Source organism: Centruroides vittatus, unplaced genomic scaffold (genome assembly GCF_030686945.1).
Source record: "Centruroides vittatus isolate TY-2023 unplaced genomic scaffold, ASM3068694v2 contig_3125, whole genome shotgun sequence".
In the NCBI taxonomy this organism is placed as follows: Eukaryota; Metazoa; Arthropoda; class Arachnida; order Scorpiones; family Buthidae; genus Centruroides; species Centruroides vittatus.
In genome coordinates this window covers 634,032-652,642 of record NW_027122014.1, presented here as the reverse complement: position 1 = coordinate 652,642, position 18,611 = coordinate 634,032, and the positions used below count along the sequence as shown (strand labels likewise).

The 18,611-nt window shown below is 29.0% G+C and overlaps 1 protein-coding gene across 1 annotated transcript in view; it reads right to left on the bottom strand.

Annotated features, from left to right (window-relative positions):
* ath (ATP-dependent RNA helicase DHX33) overlaps positions 1 to 18,611 on the bottom strand; it is a 53,720-nt gene that overhangs the window by 31,363 nt on the left and 3,746 nt on the right. Inside the window, exons 2-10 of the mRNA XM_067267961.1 lie at positions 17,289 to 17,449; positions 13,832 to 13,882; positions 12,888 to 12,959; positions 10,639 to 10,692; positions 9,611 to 9,666; positions 7,912 to 8,029; positions 5,652 to 5,750; positions 4,789 to 4,874; positions 1,086 to 1,171 (exon numbers count right to left, since the gene is read on the bottom strand). Of these exons, the coding sequence (XP_067124062.1) occupies positions 1,086 to 1,171; positions 4,789 to 4,874; positions 5,652 to 5,750; positions 7,912 to 8,029; positions 9,611 to 9,666; positions 10,639 to 10,692; positions 12,888 to 12,959; positions 13,832 to 13,882; positions 17,289 to 17,449 (783 nt within the window). The remainder of the gene's footprint in view (positions 1 to 1,085; positions 1,172 to 4,788; positions 4,875 to 5,651; positions 5,751 to 7,911; positions 8,030 to 9,610; positions 9,667 to 10,638; positions 10,693 to 12,887; positions 12,960 to 13,831; positions 13,883 to 17,288; positions 17,450 to 18,611) is intronic.

The following is an 18,611-nucleotide window of genomic DNA, read 5'->3' as shown; positions in this document are numbered from 1 at the left end:
GAGGTAGGTTTGCGGAACACCTGTGTTCCACGAAACACTGGTTTAGAACTTCATATTTTTACACGTATAATATGGTGGAGGGGAAGGGCCTATTATATGGTATAGCTTAGGGCCAAAGCAAATCTAAAACAAGTCTAAATCTAGTCCTGAGTGTGTGTATACATACATATGTATTAAAAAGTTAATGCTTTTTTATATAGCATTTAGATATGATAGTCATACACATAAGATGGTTTACAAGTTTATAGTAGTTAATGAAGGTTTTAATGCAAAGAAGTTTTACTAAAAAAAAACTACAATAAATTTTATAAATAGAAACTTGTAAGTTTCTTATATTTACGTATAACTTTATTAAATCTTTATTCAGAATCAGCAGTCATACTGATGAGGAAATCAAAAAACTCAAAACATATTTATGGCCAATGTATAACAGTTTGTGAAATAAATACCTATATAACACACCTTTTTGATTAAAAATTTGTTTATATTATATATTTGTTTAGAAATTTGTCTATATTATATGAATAAATTTCAAACATTAATAATTAGAAATTTGTTCTAAAAAGAGAATTCGAACTTCTACAATTCCTAAAGACTTCATTAAAAATATGTTTACTGATAAAACATAAAACACAGTACTTAATAACATGTTTTCTACAAATATAAACATCTCTATGTCTGATAGTTATATTAAGTGAGTGCCAGATTAGAAAAAGCTATATTAATGCTACTATTAATAGTTAAATGCTAAATTATTTGGCCTAAAGGTGAGAATTAGACACCATCTCTTATTAAATTATATTAATTTAATTATAATTACTAAATTTAATAAGAGATAATACCTAATGCCTATCTCTACACTAAATTACTTAGCATTTAATTATTAATGGGAGCATAATATAGCCCAATCTAATCCAGCAATCATTTGGCTTTAACATATTTTCTGTTCTTATTAATGATAAAACAAAATATTTACTTTTTATTAATAAAGGTAAACAATAATACTTTAGAAAAATTTTTAAATTATTATAAAATTTTACTTATATTATTAAAAGTTAGATTTTATTAAGACTACAAGATATTACCTGATGGTAACTGTAATGATGTCTCTCTAACTGCTCTAACCATAGATTCAATTTCTTCTTGGCCAGTACAAAATACTAATATATCCCTAGCAATAACAGAATGGTCAATAAATTAATTATAAAACTAGAAATAAAATAATATGAAATAAGTAATTCCATGTTTTTTAATGTAATATTTAATATAATTTGCATTAATAATTTGTTCATTATAAAAACTATCTGTAGTATATTCTACAGTATAGATATCTAGTATAGATATAGTACAGTATCTCTTTATATCAAAAGAGCATATTACAAAAAATGTGTGCACCTAACATTTAATGACTTAAACAATGACAATATTCAATTATCCAGTAAATTAATGATTCCGAGATAGCGGACTTCTGTACAATTTGGGGGATACATTCTGCATTATAGGAAATCGCATTATGCGAGATATACATTTTCATACAATTTTATGAAAGTTTGACTTGTATTATATGAATTTGTGTTATATTGAAGTTTATTATATGAGAGTTCATTGTATACATAATCCATCCTTAATATAACAGATTATAAGGAGAGTAGTTGTGTCCATTAATGACAAATATCTGTTACAATCAAGAGTTTGTATAGAAAGTGCCCAATTAACAAAAGAAATATGTAGAATGTTTTGTGAGAACCTGGGCTAAATTCAATAATTTCAATTTTATTTTTGTTCAAAAAAGAAGGAAGAATTATTTCATTTCACAAATGCAGTAAAGGAACTTTGTAAGATTTTTCCATCGATAACAGTTCCTCCATGGGTGACACATCTTCTGAAAAACTAAAAAATAAAAAAAATTGTGAATTGGAGTACCACCAACTTTACCAAATATGGGCATTAGAGTGGTAGGGGAAAGACCTGAATAAAAAGCTAGAAGATGGATGACAAGACGGAGAGTTTGCCTGCCTGGTTCAAAAGTGTGTCCATTCTGCCGTACTCCAGCAAACTTCTTGAGTTTCCAAGGTTTCTACCAAACCTTGGCCAATCCAACTTTACTACTGCAGACTATTTAGTGGACTCATCATCCCCAAGTCTCCCTCTTCCGAACATCTAATCGAACCCTTTGATCCAGATATTTATCAACCCACATATGCCACTGTAAACACACTCTCTCTCAGTTTGGTGTGCTTTTAGCATTAGACTCGCCCACTAATTCTATTCCCTTGTAAATTTTTAAATTTGAACAAATAAATTGTTATTGAACAATTTAATGTGTAGTGGAGTGCATTACTTCCACACTTCTTGCCTCTCTAAAATTCCATCCTTTACTCCATAAAAGCCCTACATATGTGGCTGCTCATGCACTTCGCAGATTCCTGAGCTGAAAAATTGCAGGTGGTGTCAGACCTGACCCGAGGGGAGCTGCCATCCTGTTCGCAGTTTCTTACAAAAGCAGCTGAGTCACTTTTGTTTAACTTTTCTAAGTGTTCTAGCTTCAAATCTATTGTTAAATTAATTCTTTTCAACTTACCACTATAAACAGAACGTTCTTACTGCTAATATTGTGGTGATTAGATATAAAAAAAAAACCATTTTATTTTGGAAAGACAACAAAGGCCACTAACTTGTGCAGCATACACAAACAAATTAATTGAATGTTTTCTCAAGAAATCATGTTATGAGCATATAAAATATTGCATTTAAAACAATTTTATGAATTACAGTACTTATTTTAAAGCAAATGGGAATTGGATAAAAACTTTATTTATATTAATTCTTTTTACCTCTATGTCCTTAATATTTTTCTTTTATGTTTTTATATTGTCTACTTGGATCTTGTTTATAAATAGGACTTATTGTACTGGTGTAGTTTCTAATTAGCAGAGAGGAAGTCTTAAAAAAACTTTATTTCTATTTTTTCTTGTAATTATAGAACAGTTTTTCATATATTTATGAATATTTTCATTTTATTCTATTTGATCTAGTTTGGTACAGCCAAAATCTGATTATAAAATTCAGTACATGTTACTATAACAATACATAAATATAAAAACAGTATAAAGTCACATTTAAAGAATATATTATTTCTTAACCCACAATCAAATGTAATAGTGAAAATTTTCTACATCTATTAATTTTTTCAAAGGCATTTTTCAAGAAATTGACTTACTTAGTTGTTCTTCCATGCTATCCATTGTGTAAAAATTTTGGTTGAAAAAATTTTTTCCACTTATACAGTCTCAAAAAACCACTGCATAAAATCACTGCCTTACATATGCAATCAAGCACAATTTTTTTTTCATTGTCACACAATCACATTCATATGGTGGTGATTTTCCACTCTGATGGTTGTTTTTGGTGACCTGACATCATCAAAAATCAAACATGATGTTGTGAAGGTCTTATATGATTGCTACAAGAAACAGTCATAATATCACTGATGTTTGTCAGCTGTGCCAGACATAATAACATGTATGGTCTGCAAGTTGCTAGGACCTTACACACTTGTATCTTTAAGATAGCCTAGGATGCTATGATCTTCAACAATTTAAATGTTTGCACGAATTTACTTTGTGCCCAAAAATACAGAAAAATCATTTTCTGGTCCTTTTCAAAAATGTTTCAGCCCTCCTATCATTTATTTCCAGCTGAATTTTTACATTAACCCATAATATTGCAAAGTTTAAAGGGTTTTTATGAGAGTTCCATCAAGGACATTATTCTGTAAACAAAACAATTACAGGATTTTTCACAATGGTCAAATTTAAGGAATGGTAATTATATGCAGTGTAATTAAATGTGAGAATTCAACAGAAAATTGCCATCTTATCCATGCAATCCAATAAAAAAAACTTGCAAGTGATTGCAGGTTAAGTTAGTTTACTAATTTTTTTCATACATATAAATAAGTACTTATCCATGCAAGTACTTACTCTGTCTTTCCTTAATCTCAAGAATGGAGTTAGATAGATGAAAGTCAAGATCAGATATGGAAAAATTAGGGGCAAGAGACCCCAATTAACTATATACGAACTTCTGATGCAAACCAGAAGTCAAATTATTTCAATTCAAAAAATTTTCCCTTAAAAGGAGTTAGATAAATGAACTGGCACAACTCTATTGCTAATGGAAAAAGTATGATGTACAAAGGCAAGACAGTACTAATTTGAGGTGGAGAGCATAAACCGTATTTTACGGACTATAAGACGCACCTGAATTTTGGAGGCAATTTTTTGAAGAAAAAAGTGCGTCTTATAGTCCATAAAATACGGTATTTTAAATTGATTAAAAATTTCAGCCCAGCATTGTGACGATGTCACAATAAATAATTGCTCATTCTCATTTATAAATTAATATTTTTATTAAAATCATAACAAATTTTATTACAGTTTTATTTTTAGGTAAATTATCTTGTAGAATAATAATTCATTTATGTTAGATATTTAATTTTTGTTATTATATTAATGTTTAACAACAATTAAATTGATATGATATTGAATCTAAGAATCTAAATTAAAATTTCCCTTAGATCTAATAATCTAAACATTCTTAAAACCGAATATTTATAATAAAAAAAAATAGCAAATCTTAAAAACTTTTATGTGGAATTATGAAAAAACTGTAATTATAATAAGTTATCTTATTGTAATCACGTGATGATTTATAATTGCCAGTGAAGCAATCTATTCATTTAGCGTTTTAAATTAAAAGTGTATTAAGAAATATAAATAATCTCACCCTTCTTCCTCATTTCGATGAATTTGAAAAACAGTAACTAAAGCAGCAAATACATAGTCTTCGTGTGGCTTAACAGTATAAAATATCTATAAATAATTTCATAAATAATAGTAAAATTCTAATTATCATTTTTAAAAGGATAAAAAAAAAATCATATTTTCGAAATATTCTTTAAAAACAGTTATTGGGATTGAAAAAATTTTAAGATAAAAGTTAAAGTTAAGCTGTTACTTTAAAATATAACTAATATTAAAATATCATTTCTTTATACTAAATATTACATGAAATAATCAAATCATTTACTTTATTATAACATAGAAAATATAAGTAAAATGAAAAATATTCTGTACTAGGAAAGTTCTATTAAAAAAACACATATTATAATAATAAAACTGTTATTATTTAGTAAGAGAAAACTAAGAATATTTTACTTCAGTATAATAATTCATTTTGAATAGTTAAAGAAGTGTTAATCATCTAAACAATCAAGTTATATTTTAATGAAATGATTCTAATCAATATATTCTAATGGACATATTTTCTTATTAGAAATTAGTTTCTATGCATTTTAATAACTAAAAAATAAATAAATTTATTTATTTATTTTAACCCATAACAACAGAAATATTTGTTATTTTATATTGCAAAATATATTTATAACAAATTTCCAAACTACATTCCATACAAAACCAGCTTCATTTACTGTTGAATAAGTTTTGTAATAAAACTAAGTTTTTGAAAAGTTTTTTAATCTAATTTTATTTTGTTCCTTTTCTAATATGAAGATTACAATAGTCAATCCATGAATAGAGCTGGTTTCATGTGGATACCCTATATTTTCGTACACATAAATGTATACTCACTTCAACAGGATATTGCCTTCCTTCTATGTAATATACAGGAGAATTGTTAAAATACTGTGAGAAATGGTCTACATCCATTGTAGCAGACATAATGATTACCTGTAATAGTAAAATTTAATGTTAAACTATCAAAATTTTACAATAATTTGACAATGCTTTAACACAAGACATAAAAAAACACAAGAATAATTTAATCAATACAGTTTAAATTTGGATCTTAAGACATTATTTTTATTATTCTTAAAGTAGTCATTAAAATTATGTTAGATGTTTATACTTGTGATGGAACAATACCAAAATTTCTCCCAATTGCGATTCTTTTGAATATGGCACTTTCTAAAGTTTATTTTAGTTTAGAAAAATTAACAATTTACATTACAAGCACAGTACATCCATTAATTAATAAACATCAAATTAAAGAATGGAAAACAATTGGGAAATCCAGAATGAATCTTTTGAAAGAAATATGAAATTTCTCCATTTATAAGTGGATATGCATGCTTTTATTGTGTACTACAAAATAAATTTGTAATCTTATTTCAAATAAAGTTAATATTGCAACACTACCCTCAAAGAAATTACAACTAATTAATTCGCTTTTACTCGAAGAACTATCCCATCGTATCACATTGGGTCGCCATCTTTGGAAACTGCTTCATTGGCCGACACAATGATTGAGGGCAGGGAAAGATACATTTTTTTTTCACGCTTCTTGTAATGGGCATATCTTGTAAATAATTTAACTTGATTGTATTTAATACTAAATGAGGTTGGCAAATGAGCCGAACAAATATCATCACCACAAGTTAACTGATTTTTGAATTCATTCGCTCGAGCCACGAATATCTACACCGACTCATCTTGAAAAATCAATTTTTATAACTCAAAACAACATTAAATAGTGCAAACAAGTATTTTTACTCAGAATTGCACAAATCTCATTTGGAAATTTAACATATTACAGCACATCTGTGAATCATCATAAAAACTTACATAATTATAATGAAAAAGTCGTTTTATCATCGTAAGTAAACATGGTAAATATTAAAAACAATTTTATATAATATTGCTTCAATTAAAATATAATTTTGTTTACATTTTAAACTGTTTTGCCGACCACCGGCCTCGATTTGAAACTCAATAGCCTGATAGTTCTATCAATGTTAACTCGTGGAGGGGGTAACCCCCTCTACAACCCCTCAAATTTTTACACACCTTTCTGTTACACCTTGTATATACAGATACAAAATATAGATTGCCAGTCAAGCCAGCTGGATGGCAACCCTAATGTCATCATATCTCCCCTAAAATGGAGACAGTTAGAACATGGTTACTAAATTATCTAGTAACCATGAGTTTGCTGTGAGTCGTGATAGACATTACCTCGTGTATGGAGACATCGTGTACTCTCTGCTTTGTTGACACAAAAGTTTTCAATAAACTAATATTTAATTGTTAATATCATAATTTAAGAAATTTTTAATCTTCAAGTAAATCAAATAATTAATTTTCTTATAAAATATGGAAGACTCATTTTTAAGGATCAGAAATTGTGACGAGATTTTCTCGATTCCGATACCCGAAAAACGTCCGATTTTTCCGATTAATCATCCCGTCACTAGTTTATACCATTAAATATCTATCTAAAGAAATATAAAAACTCCTTATACTTCTTCTTCTCAATAATGCAAATTCAGAACTACCTTCTAAAAATTCAATACTTTATTCTTAGTTTTCAAACTAAATTTTAAACTCAGACTTAGCTCTATTTTCTGATGATATATACCCATTAATTATATGTTTTTCCTCATATATTATATACGAGAATGAATAATGAATAATTATATATTTTCAATTATATTTGTTCGTTAGAATAAATAATGAAATACATTTAAGGTCCATGTATGGCAGTTTATGAAATAGATAGATTACAAGAGAAGTGTTGCTTATTAGATATTTGTTCTGGAAGAGAATTCCAACCAAGTAATAAATGACAGAATAAATAAATTAAAGTTATAATACTTTAATTATTTATTTTTGTAAACAAATATTAACTAAAAATAGTATCTTCAGAAATGAAGTTTTACTTTATTGTGTATTTATTCTTGTTGGGAAGAATAAAATCTTAATGGAAATCGAATAAAGGTGTTTGATATATGAAAATATTTAAATAGATTTCTTAAATGTTCGGTTTAAAATCTCATAATTTAAATTCTTATTTAGCATTTTAAACTAATTTATTAAAATGAAAAATTTTTACCTTCAAAATTGGCATAGCTTTTTTCTCTCTAATTCTTTGGGCTGATTTTACTACTCCAAATAAAACATCAGTATGTATGGTTCTTTCATGAGCCTCATCTAAAATTATTATACTGTATCTGTGAGATAAACATAGTTTTATATTTTCAATCCTATTTATAGTCCATCTGCTTCAAAAAAAAAAGCATCATAATGTTCATAATTATTATATAACATAAATATCTTAGCATAATAAAAATGAACAAGATACAAAAAATCAGAGGTGTAGAATATGTCCAATTGCACAAATAAGGTTCAAGGGAAATTGGTGGTATAGAAAATACTATTATGGTAATAGCCTCAAAAAATGGAATACAGTTGCTCCCCTACCTGTTTGAAAAACAGGTTAAGTTTCTGAGGTTTAGTCATAAGTCAAAATGTTTTTACGTCAAAAACTAACTTAGAAACTGCAGTAAATTTATACACAGAATAACCATGTATAATTAGTCTTTGATCCTTCAATGTACTTAATAGAACACATTACACTCATTTACCTGTCACCACTACTTAAAAACAATGTTTCAAATATGATTTTTTTGCCTAATGCATTTAATTTTATAACGTCAAGTTTACTTTCCATTGTAATAGAGTGACATTTCTTGCATTTATTTCCATAGCCAGATGTACTATTATGTTTTAGTCACATTTTTAAAGCACTAATCTTAAAAGTTTATAAAATTGGAAAAGAATAGCAAAAAATGCCATTACTCCAACATTATTAACTTCAACACCACCTCACAAGTGGCTATGGAATGTCAGAATTCGCGCAAAAATGAAAAATTACATTTTGCAACATAAATAAATCCACATTAATCATTTATTATTTATTACTGGTTAAGGACTGATTTTGACACCATTCCATGACCGGCAAGAAAACTTCAGAATCTGCACAAAATTTAAATTTTAGATGTACCATTAAATTGTTCATAAATCTGAAAGTTTGTAAGTAGGGAACCTCCTGTAGTATCTTGATCATCGTTACACTACTGTATAGACATTAATTGAGGAAATTAGCCAAAATGCAGGAAGCTTGTGTCCTAAAAGTAAAATTTAGCATTGTTTAGTTTGTTTCTAATCAGTTCAGTCAAGTGTTACATTACTACCTACTTACACAGTTATATGCTTGCTGTAAAAACGAGTCTGTCTCCCTCATTGAACCAGAGTTTCAATTTTTAGGTAAAACCAAAACCAAAACAGAACTTTAAATGAACCAAAAAGAAAATCCATTTTCTTTTTGGTTCATTTAAAGCTCTTTTTGACACCATTTAATGAGCACAATTTCATGTAGGCTTGAATCAAAACAAAATACTCATTCATTCCCCACATGACAAATTTGAAAACTGATATACTATTGATATGTTTAAAAAACATTTTCTGAATTATCTTGATTAAATAGTTTAATAGAAGTTTTACCACCATTTTATAAGCATTATTTCTCTTCATTTTTCATATTTTTTTGTAAATTTATTATGAAATAAAAAATATTAACATCAAAATATATTTTAAAACTTCATAAAAATATGATTGCATTTTCAAAATATAAATGGAAAAGTCAATCAAACATTATAAAAACTCAATATAACAACAAAAACTAAATATTCAAATATAAAATAATGCTTCATATTTTCATTTTTAAATATTTATTATTAAAAATACCTTACCTCTCAAGTAATGGATCTGAAATAGACTCTCTCAAGAGCATTCCATCAGTCATATACTGTAAAAAATTAAATATTCTGATGTGAGAGGTCGGACTTGACAAAAAAAATTTTATTCAAAAATTTTTCGAAAGAAAAAATAATCACTACGGATATGATTGTATCTTTTCCCATGGACTGGCTTCCCATTTGGAGGTGACACATGGAATGTGTCACCAGGAATCAAACGTAAAAATCACCATTGGACAAGGAGGATGATTTTACAAAAAAAAAGGACAAGAGTTGCGAGGGGGAGGACCCCCAAATAAAAAGAGGAGGTCCAATGATGCGACAGAGGAGTTCGTCTGACAGGAGAGAGTTTCACCAACCTGGCGCCTTTCCTTTAGTATAGTGTAACTGAATTCCACCGCCGATCCCTTCGACCACTGTTCCTGTTCCTCATTGCAGTTCTTCGAACATTTAACTCTTTGATCCAAGTAGCCAATGTAACGAACATGAATTACCTCCACTGTCGACGATACCATTCCTCGAGCAATCTACAACCTCAACCCGATCAATGATCAAGATATTTAGCATTGCGTGTAATAATGTAAACTCTCTCTCTCAATTAGAAACCCAATTTCAACTAGCAGAAAGTCCAATAGACTATGTTACATTATAGACATATTATCCAGTATGTCCCGCTATTAGAGCGTGTCGATTTTATAATGTTATAAAAGCTATAACAGAACTCTGTTATCCTATGTATACATATAAATAATATATATAAATAAACGGGCAATTTTTCCTTTATAACTGAAGTGTGCACTTCTTTCGACCGTGTTGTCTCTCGGTCTGTCTCCATCCCGGACTCCTAATGTTTACATATGCAACCGCTCACACAAGATCGAAACCAAATAGGTCTCTGCATCGACCTTAAGGATACATTGGTGTCAGTCCTGACGTAGGCATCACCAATCTGGTGCCGACCCTCTGGTCATACCATTATTAATTTATAATATAATATATTAAAATTCTCATGTCTAACTCACCTTTATTTTTGTTTCTAGGGACGTTTTGTCATCAAATCTTACGGAATAACCAACCTATATCATAAAAGAATAAAATATATTTTTCAAAATTAAATTATTTTTTAAATAAACATTGTACATTGTTTGTAGAAAGTATACCAAAGTCAATGTTAAATAATTTATTTTATCTGTTGTGAACTAATATTATGGATACGCAATCAGAATTAATATACAGTCATTAATATTTTAATGTATTTTAATTGATGCATTTAATAATATAATAACTGAAATTATATTTCTTAAAAATATAATGATTACAGCATTTGCATTATGATAAATCTGAAAATTGTGAAAGCTTCATACTGTATTTAGCAGTTTTACGAGTTGCAAAATGCAAAAAGCCTTACTCAATTGCCGAGAATTTAGTAAAGCCATGCTTAATCAATGTGTGTTCCAAATTGCTAGGTCCTGTAGCTGCTGATAAAATGAAAACTCTTTCTCTATCTAATGACACAATTCAACACAGAATTTCCAAGTTATCGATCAGCTTATGTAGAATATCAACTAATTCAAAAATTAAAAGAATCAATATTGTTTGCAATTCAAATGAACAAATCAACTGATGTGTCAAATAATGCCATTCTTTTATGCTATGTCCGTTACATTGATTATGAAGTCAACGAAGTAAAAGAAGAATTACTTTGTTGTCTGGAATTAGAAAGTCATACAACTAGTACTGAAATATACAAAGCTGTTAATAACTACATCGAAAATAATTCCCTTGTCTAGAAAAATTGATGGAGCAGCATGTATGACAGGTAAACATTCTAGAGTTATAACAAAAATAAAAGCAGTAGCTGCAGATGGGATGATATTTACTCACTGTTTTACATATCAGGAGCGTTTTGCAGCAAAAAAAAAGTCTTCCCAACTAAATGACGTACTTTCCCAATGGGTAAGAATTGTAAACTTTATTAGGTGTAACAGATTGAATTTGAGATTGTTTGCAATTTTGTGTAAAGAAATGGAATCCGAGCATGAACGTTTGTTACTTCGTGAAGAAGTACGGTGGTTGTCGCGAGGTAGAGTCTTGAAATGCTTGTTTAAATTAAGAGAGGAAGTTTAATCTTTTCTATATAAAAAAAGAACTTTGAATTATCCAAATTTTTCTGCGACAATAATTAGGTTGTGAAACTGTCATACTTATCGGATATATTTTCCCTTATTAATGAATTAAATATGAGCCTTTGGGGAAATAACACTACCGTTTTTAACTTATACAATAAAATTGATGCATTTAAAAAGAAGTTAATACTGTGGAATAAATGAATACAAGAAGACAACTATGATATGTTCCATTCTTTATCAGATTTTATTAATTCAGGAGATCTGGATATAAAATACATAAATCATATGGTCTGTGAACATCTGCAAGCACTTTCTTGTGCATTGAACAAGTATTATCCACCTCAAGAAGATTGACGAATAAAAAATATGTAGATTATAAATCCGTTTATTGATCGGCAAACTAATAGACTGAGCGACTTTGAATAGGAAAAACTAATCGAATTTAAGTTCAGACTTGGGATTAAAAACATTGTTTGAATCAATGCCCATAACACAGTTTTGGATTAAAGTTAAAACTGAATATCCAGTTTTACATGAAAAGGTGGTTAGGATGTTACTACTTTTTCCAACAACGTACTTATGTAAATCAACCTTTTCAGCAATGGCAATGATAAAATCAAAACAACAAAATCGTTTGAGTGTTAGTTCCACCTTATGCCTTGCAGTTACCAGCTTAAATCCAAGAATTGATGATCTTACTAGCAAAAAAAAAGAAAAGCAGTGATCACATTGATTTGTATATTAATATACTGCTAAATAAATAAGAAATATTTATTGCTCAATGTAGTTTGCAGTTTTTTTTACAACAGAGAATTTTTTTAAATTAAAAATAATACTGTCACCGGTCCGCGTAAAAAAAGCAGATATTTTCCAGTCCGCGATAAGTTTTGGGTTGAGAAACACGGTAATAGAGTATCTTCAATGCAATAAAATATTTATCAATCTATTTTATCAATTACTGTCATTATTTCCAATTTACATATCCAACTATCTCCATTTTTAATTTATGCTATTTATTTTTTAGGTCATTGACTATATTCTATGATATTCATTCTATATCTTATGTTTCTCACAAGATATATATATATATAAAATAATTTAGACACATCTATTTTATATACATTACAACATATAAAACTTACCAAATTACTAACTGCTGTATTCCTTTCTAAAGCAACTCGTTCAGCAATAGTAATTGCTGCTACTCTTCGAGGCTGTAAAAATAGTACTCAAAATTATGAGTATTATATATATATTACATAATAGTTATATATATATATATATATATAATTATTATTGTTTTAAAAATATAAATTAAAACACACATATGAGAGCATCAGTCACAAAATATTAGGTATTAGGGTGGACCACTTGAAGGTGGTCAGGAACAAAGCATTTAGTATTTATATAAACTTAGAGCCCATTTTATTTAAATAGGAAGGTCAAATTACATTTTCTTAAAAAGTTTAATTCACTTTCTGTCAGTTATTAAAGAATTATATTATATATATACTGTACTTTTTCCTCTATAGCAGAATCGCCAACCATTTTCTGAGAAGGACCATGTGAACTGTAAAAGACAATTCTAGCAACCTGGTATGACAGATTAGATTAAAATTTCTTTTGTTTCTGAATAGCAATTGATATAAATGAACGAGAAGTTTGTAAGTACTTTTTCAAAAACGTCACTGATATTATATCTAAATATTGCAGCACCCGATATTTAGATATTCATTGGATGGTGATGTTCAATATTTTGATTTTATATATTTCACTTTCAAAAAGATTTAATCATAAAGATATGTAGAAAACTTCTTAAGAATTTTAACATTCACTTCTGGTAGAGATTTGTAAAAATTTAACAAAGTTCCTTCTTTAAAAAGATTTCCATAAAATCATTTGCAGCCAACTCTATTAATTCCAGGTTACTTTTTAAAAGTTTATATGTTTTGAACTAGTTCAAATGATGACAAAATTGAGTGAAAGGAAACTCTGTGGGCTAGATAAACATGCTTTGTGAATCATATTCGGCTTGTGGGCCATAAGTTGGAAACTCTTGTTCTATTAAATTTTCTTATGTATTTACCTGTGTTATTCCAATTATCAAATCTTTCTGAATTCCTGATTGATAAATGTACTGAAAATAAATTTAAAAATACATTTCAGAATTAGTTATATTAAACAATTCAATTTCTTAAAAGCATATAAAAGTAAGACAGTTATTTTTCTTTATTATAAAATGGAACACAACAATTACGATATTAAGTCTCACTCAACCTTTTAACATAGCAAAAAAGTAAGTTTATAAACCTGAGAATGGTCTTTAAATATAATCAAAAATGTTAGTTATTAAAGTTTTTTGCTACTTTAAAATGCTGTGAGAGACTTAGTATCTACCAAAGCAAATATAAATGTCCATAAACCCAATTTTTAGATTAATTCCAAATGATTGCTGGATATTTAATCCAGCAATCATTTGGAACTAAATAGGACTATAGGGTAATTTAGCTGGGATGCAAGATTTATTATTGCAAGATTATCATCACATATTTTGATTATTTACATTACATGTGAATTTAAATTGCACAAAACATTCTCCATCATAACTTCCATTATAGTTTTATTAAATACAGTAGAACTCTACCTGAGGCAGACTGGTTATCTCAGGCAGACTGATGCTGCCTGAGATAACCAAAAACTCTGATAAGACAGTCACAACCATTGGGTTAAAACTTTATTTAAAAGATTTATATGGTACTGAAAAGCTACTTTTTTATAATTTAGTGAATTTAATCATATAAGAACAACAATTTTTACACCATTTATTATACAGTAGAGAACCGAAAATTGGAATCAATTGGGGACTGGGGTTGTTCAGATTAGGGATTTGTTCCGATTAAGGTCTATGTACGAAAAAATATATTAACCTGTCCGATGTTCAAATTTTTCTCTGTTGCGTATCGCTTCGCGTTGAATTTTTCTCCGTTGCGTGTCGCTTCGTGTTGAATTTTCGTCGATTTTAAGCCTAACGAAAATTTTTATATTATAATAATCGAGGCTATCGTATCGTTAAAAATTATTTCTGCATTTTGTACAAACAAAATAAATATATTGAAGAATATAAAAACATGAAAATTATACTTTAGAAGTAAATTTAGTATCAAAAACATTCGATTCAGCACGACACAGTCCGACTGAAAATTGTGCCGATTACCGGCGATTCCGATTACCAGGGTGCCGATTTACGACTCTCTACTGTATAGTTAATATGTAGAATAGTTTCAAGAACAAAAATCTGTATTACAGATTAATGTTTTAAACTTTCTTTTGTGATTTGTGAATGTAAACCCGTTTGCTGAAAACTACTAAATGGTTCATTTTACAAGTTATCTCTTCCAATTTTAATTTTGCGTTTTAGCATGTAGAGTTTAAAACTTTTGTTCAAATCATATATTTATGAATCTTCTCCGGCAAGTGTATTAACTGTGGCAAAATACATAATTTTAAAATAGTAGTCATTAAATATTAAATTAACTGTAAAATTTACTTATGTACGAGTATACTCTTTATACATATTTTATATGCAAGAGAGGCAACTTGACACAAAATTTTATTTCATAAATTTGAACTTAAATGAAAACTTTGTATGCATTTTAGCAATTAATTTCTTTCTAAAAAAGATTTGGCACAAGTTGCATTTATGCAGCCATCTTTTATGATTTTTGACAAGACTATGTCTCGTCTCTAAAATCTTCAGAATATTTATTTATTATTAAAAACTTTTTATATTTTTAATTATTATAAAATGGCAAAAAGCTTAATTTTGAAAGTAGGGATGGGTTTTATAAAAAATTGTAAATGCTAATAACAAGTCTTCATTAAGGGTCGATTTACACGCAACAGCGACGTGCCGGCACAGTGACTGTTTGGTGCAGTAAGCATCGATAAATATCACACATAGCCAATCAGAGTTTCATCTACAACACGTGATCTGTATTCTGTCAATCATACAAGTGTCGTAGATGAAACTCTGATTGGCTATGTGTGATATTTATCGATGCTTACTGCACCAAACGGTCACTGTGCTGGCATGTCACTGTTGTGTGTAAATCGACCCTAAGTCTGACCCCATTCAGGATATGACATGACGCCTTCTATATCCCCATCCCATCAACCTTTAACAACCAAAATTTAACAGCATTAAAGTCCCTAATACACAAATCTCCCTGCAAAATTTCAGAAATTTTCAACAAAAGGCATAGCAGTTATTAAGCTTCAAATTAGGTGAATAAAATTGTGTTCGCAACACTCTAACATCCATACGTACAGAAAAAAAACCACCCCATTTTTTGCATTTATCAACATTTCAAGGTCTTCTGAGTCTAAAAATGTAAAAATCTTGGAGAAGTCTTTTTTTGACCAATCACCATTCCCTCTGTTATATATAACAGAGCCAGGAAAGTAATTATTTCATTTTTGATCAACATAAATTTAATGCAAATCAGATAAAAATGTAAAAAAATAATAGCAACGTGACATTTGAAATGTAATTAAATTTTATTAACTTATTGCATTAAATTACCTGTCATAGTTTGATGAGTAATTTATGCTATACTTCTAACAAAAAATAATAATTAATAAAATATATTTATATAAACTCTTCAAACCTGTCTATCTATTTTTAGAATTTGAAACGTTTTCACAGCCCCTCCTGGGCTCTTCCTCAGGCTTCATCATATAGGCCGTTACTGTTCGAATAAACATTCAATTTGAATTTCTTTTCCGAATATTATCATGTGCAATAGCTAGATGGTTGTATTGCGCATGCTCCATGCTCCTCCCTTTAAACGATGTTTTCTAGCAAAACCTGCCACGCACTGGATAGGATCATTTCCTCTTTATGATTAATGCATGTACTATGTATTCCCACCTTAAATATCTCCATGGCTTCTAGCCATTTCAATTGCTGTGGGCTGTAGCTGGGTATAATGACTTTTGCCGCCTGCAGGTCCGCCATTATTCCCTCTTTCGACGCGTACATTGCTAGGGCCGTTGTGTATCTACCGTGCTGTATGTCTGATTCGTGCTCTTTTAACCTCACTTTTAACGCATGTTTCGTGGAACCAATATATGTTAGTTGTCTGTCGCACCTGTGGTCTTCTAATGGTATCGCATATACTCCTGGAAGCCTTTCGGGGTTTGGTGGGTCTTTGCCATTGCTTAATAATCTGAAGAAAGTTTGACAACGTTTAAAGGGAGGAGCATGGAGCATGCGCAATACAACCATCTAGCTGTTGAACATGATAATATTCGGAAAAGAAATTCAAATCAAATGTTTATTCGAACAGTAACGGCCTATATGAAAAAGCCTGAAGAAGAGCCCAAGAGGGGCTGTGAAAACGTTTGCAATTCTAAAAATAGATAGACTCTGGTTAACAGGTTTGAAGAGTTTATATACTTATTTTACCGGTGTGTAGAGAGATTGTAAAATATATTTAAAATAAAGTTTCAAATATTGAATTTATAAGATATTATATTCTTACCTGTGGAATCTGTGTTGTTTTTCCACATGCTGTTTCACCAATAACAATAATGCAATTATGTTTAATAATCTCTTTGATGAGTTTCTTTCTCACAGAAAAAATTGGTAAGGACTTTCTTTCAAAAATTATTTGGGTCTTGTCTTCTGCCTCATTGTTCATTTCTGTAGTACACAAATAAAATTTTAAATTTAAATATTTAGTATCAAAATGAATACTTTCTTGAAATTATTGACTCCGTCAGGATTAAATTCAAACAACTGCTATAAAAATTCAAGAAGGTAACCTATTTGTTTCCGATTAAATGCTTTTTAAGACCATTTCGTCTCTTCGTCAGATTGAATGTTAAACAAATTCAAATGCAGAACTTTGCAATGTTAAAAAATCCCTTCTAGTATGCAAAGTCCTTTGTCTTCAAATATATACCATATACAGTGTTGCTGGAGTTAACGTTAAAATGGTCAGAAGTTTACATGTTTTTGATATAGTCTACATACATCTACATGCACTTAGGTACTGTACATATTATATAACATACAATACACACGAAGTGAAATCAATCGAAAAATTATTAGGAGGTAAATTTCATGGAATTGCAGGAATCCCACCTATTTTATGAAATCACAGGGGAGATGACTCCTCCTTGCTAGTTTATGCTGTTATGTTGTTAATTTTATAATAAACTATGACTCAGTTATTCTAGATGCTGGTCTATAAAGTAGATCAAAACATTAGAATTTAAATGATATTACTATATTATCAACTGATACATTTAAATTTTAAAACATTTTGTGACTTTAAAAACTGTTGTATTAGTTAAGGAAAATTATAAATTTGAGAAAATTCCTAATAATCTAATATCAATAAAATTTGTTTTTGAAATAAGAGTACTGTATTTTAATTCGCTCTAAACTTTTCGTAATTACCTTTACATCTATAAAACTATAAATCAACTTGTTACACAATACAATACAAAGCAATTGGTTTATCTTTGGATGATCATGACCTTGTTGGAAAATTATTATTGGGGCATTTTGTTCATTTATATACTTAATTATCTGTTTACATAACAGATGCCATTTTCACTATTAGTGTTATTTCATTATACACAATTTTTCTGTTGACATTAATAAATTTTATGTGAAGACTTTTTATAATTGGGCTGCAATTTTCAATCTGTAGATCTATAAGTTCCCACTGGCATCTGTCTCTGTCTGTCTTTCCTTAATCTTGAGAACAGAATTAGATAGATGAAAGTCAAGATCAGATATGGAAAGATTAGAGGCAGGAGGTTCTGATTAACTATACACAAACTTCCGATATGGA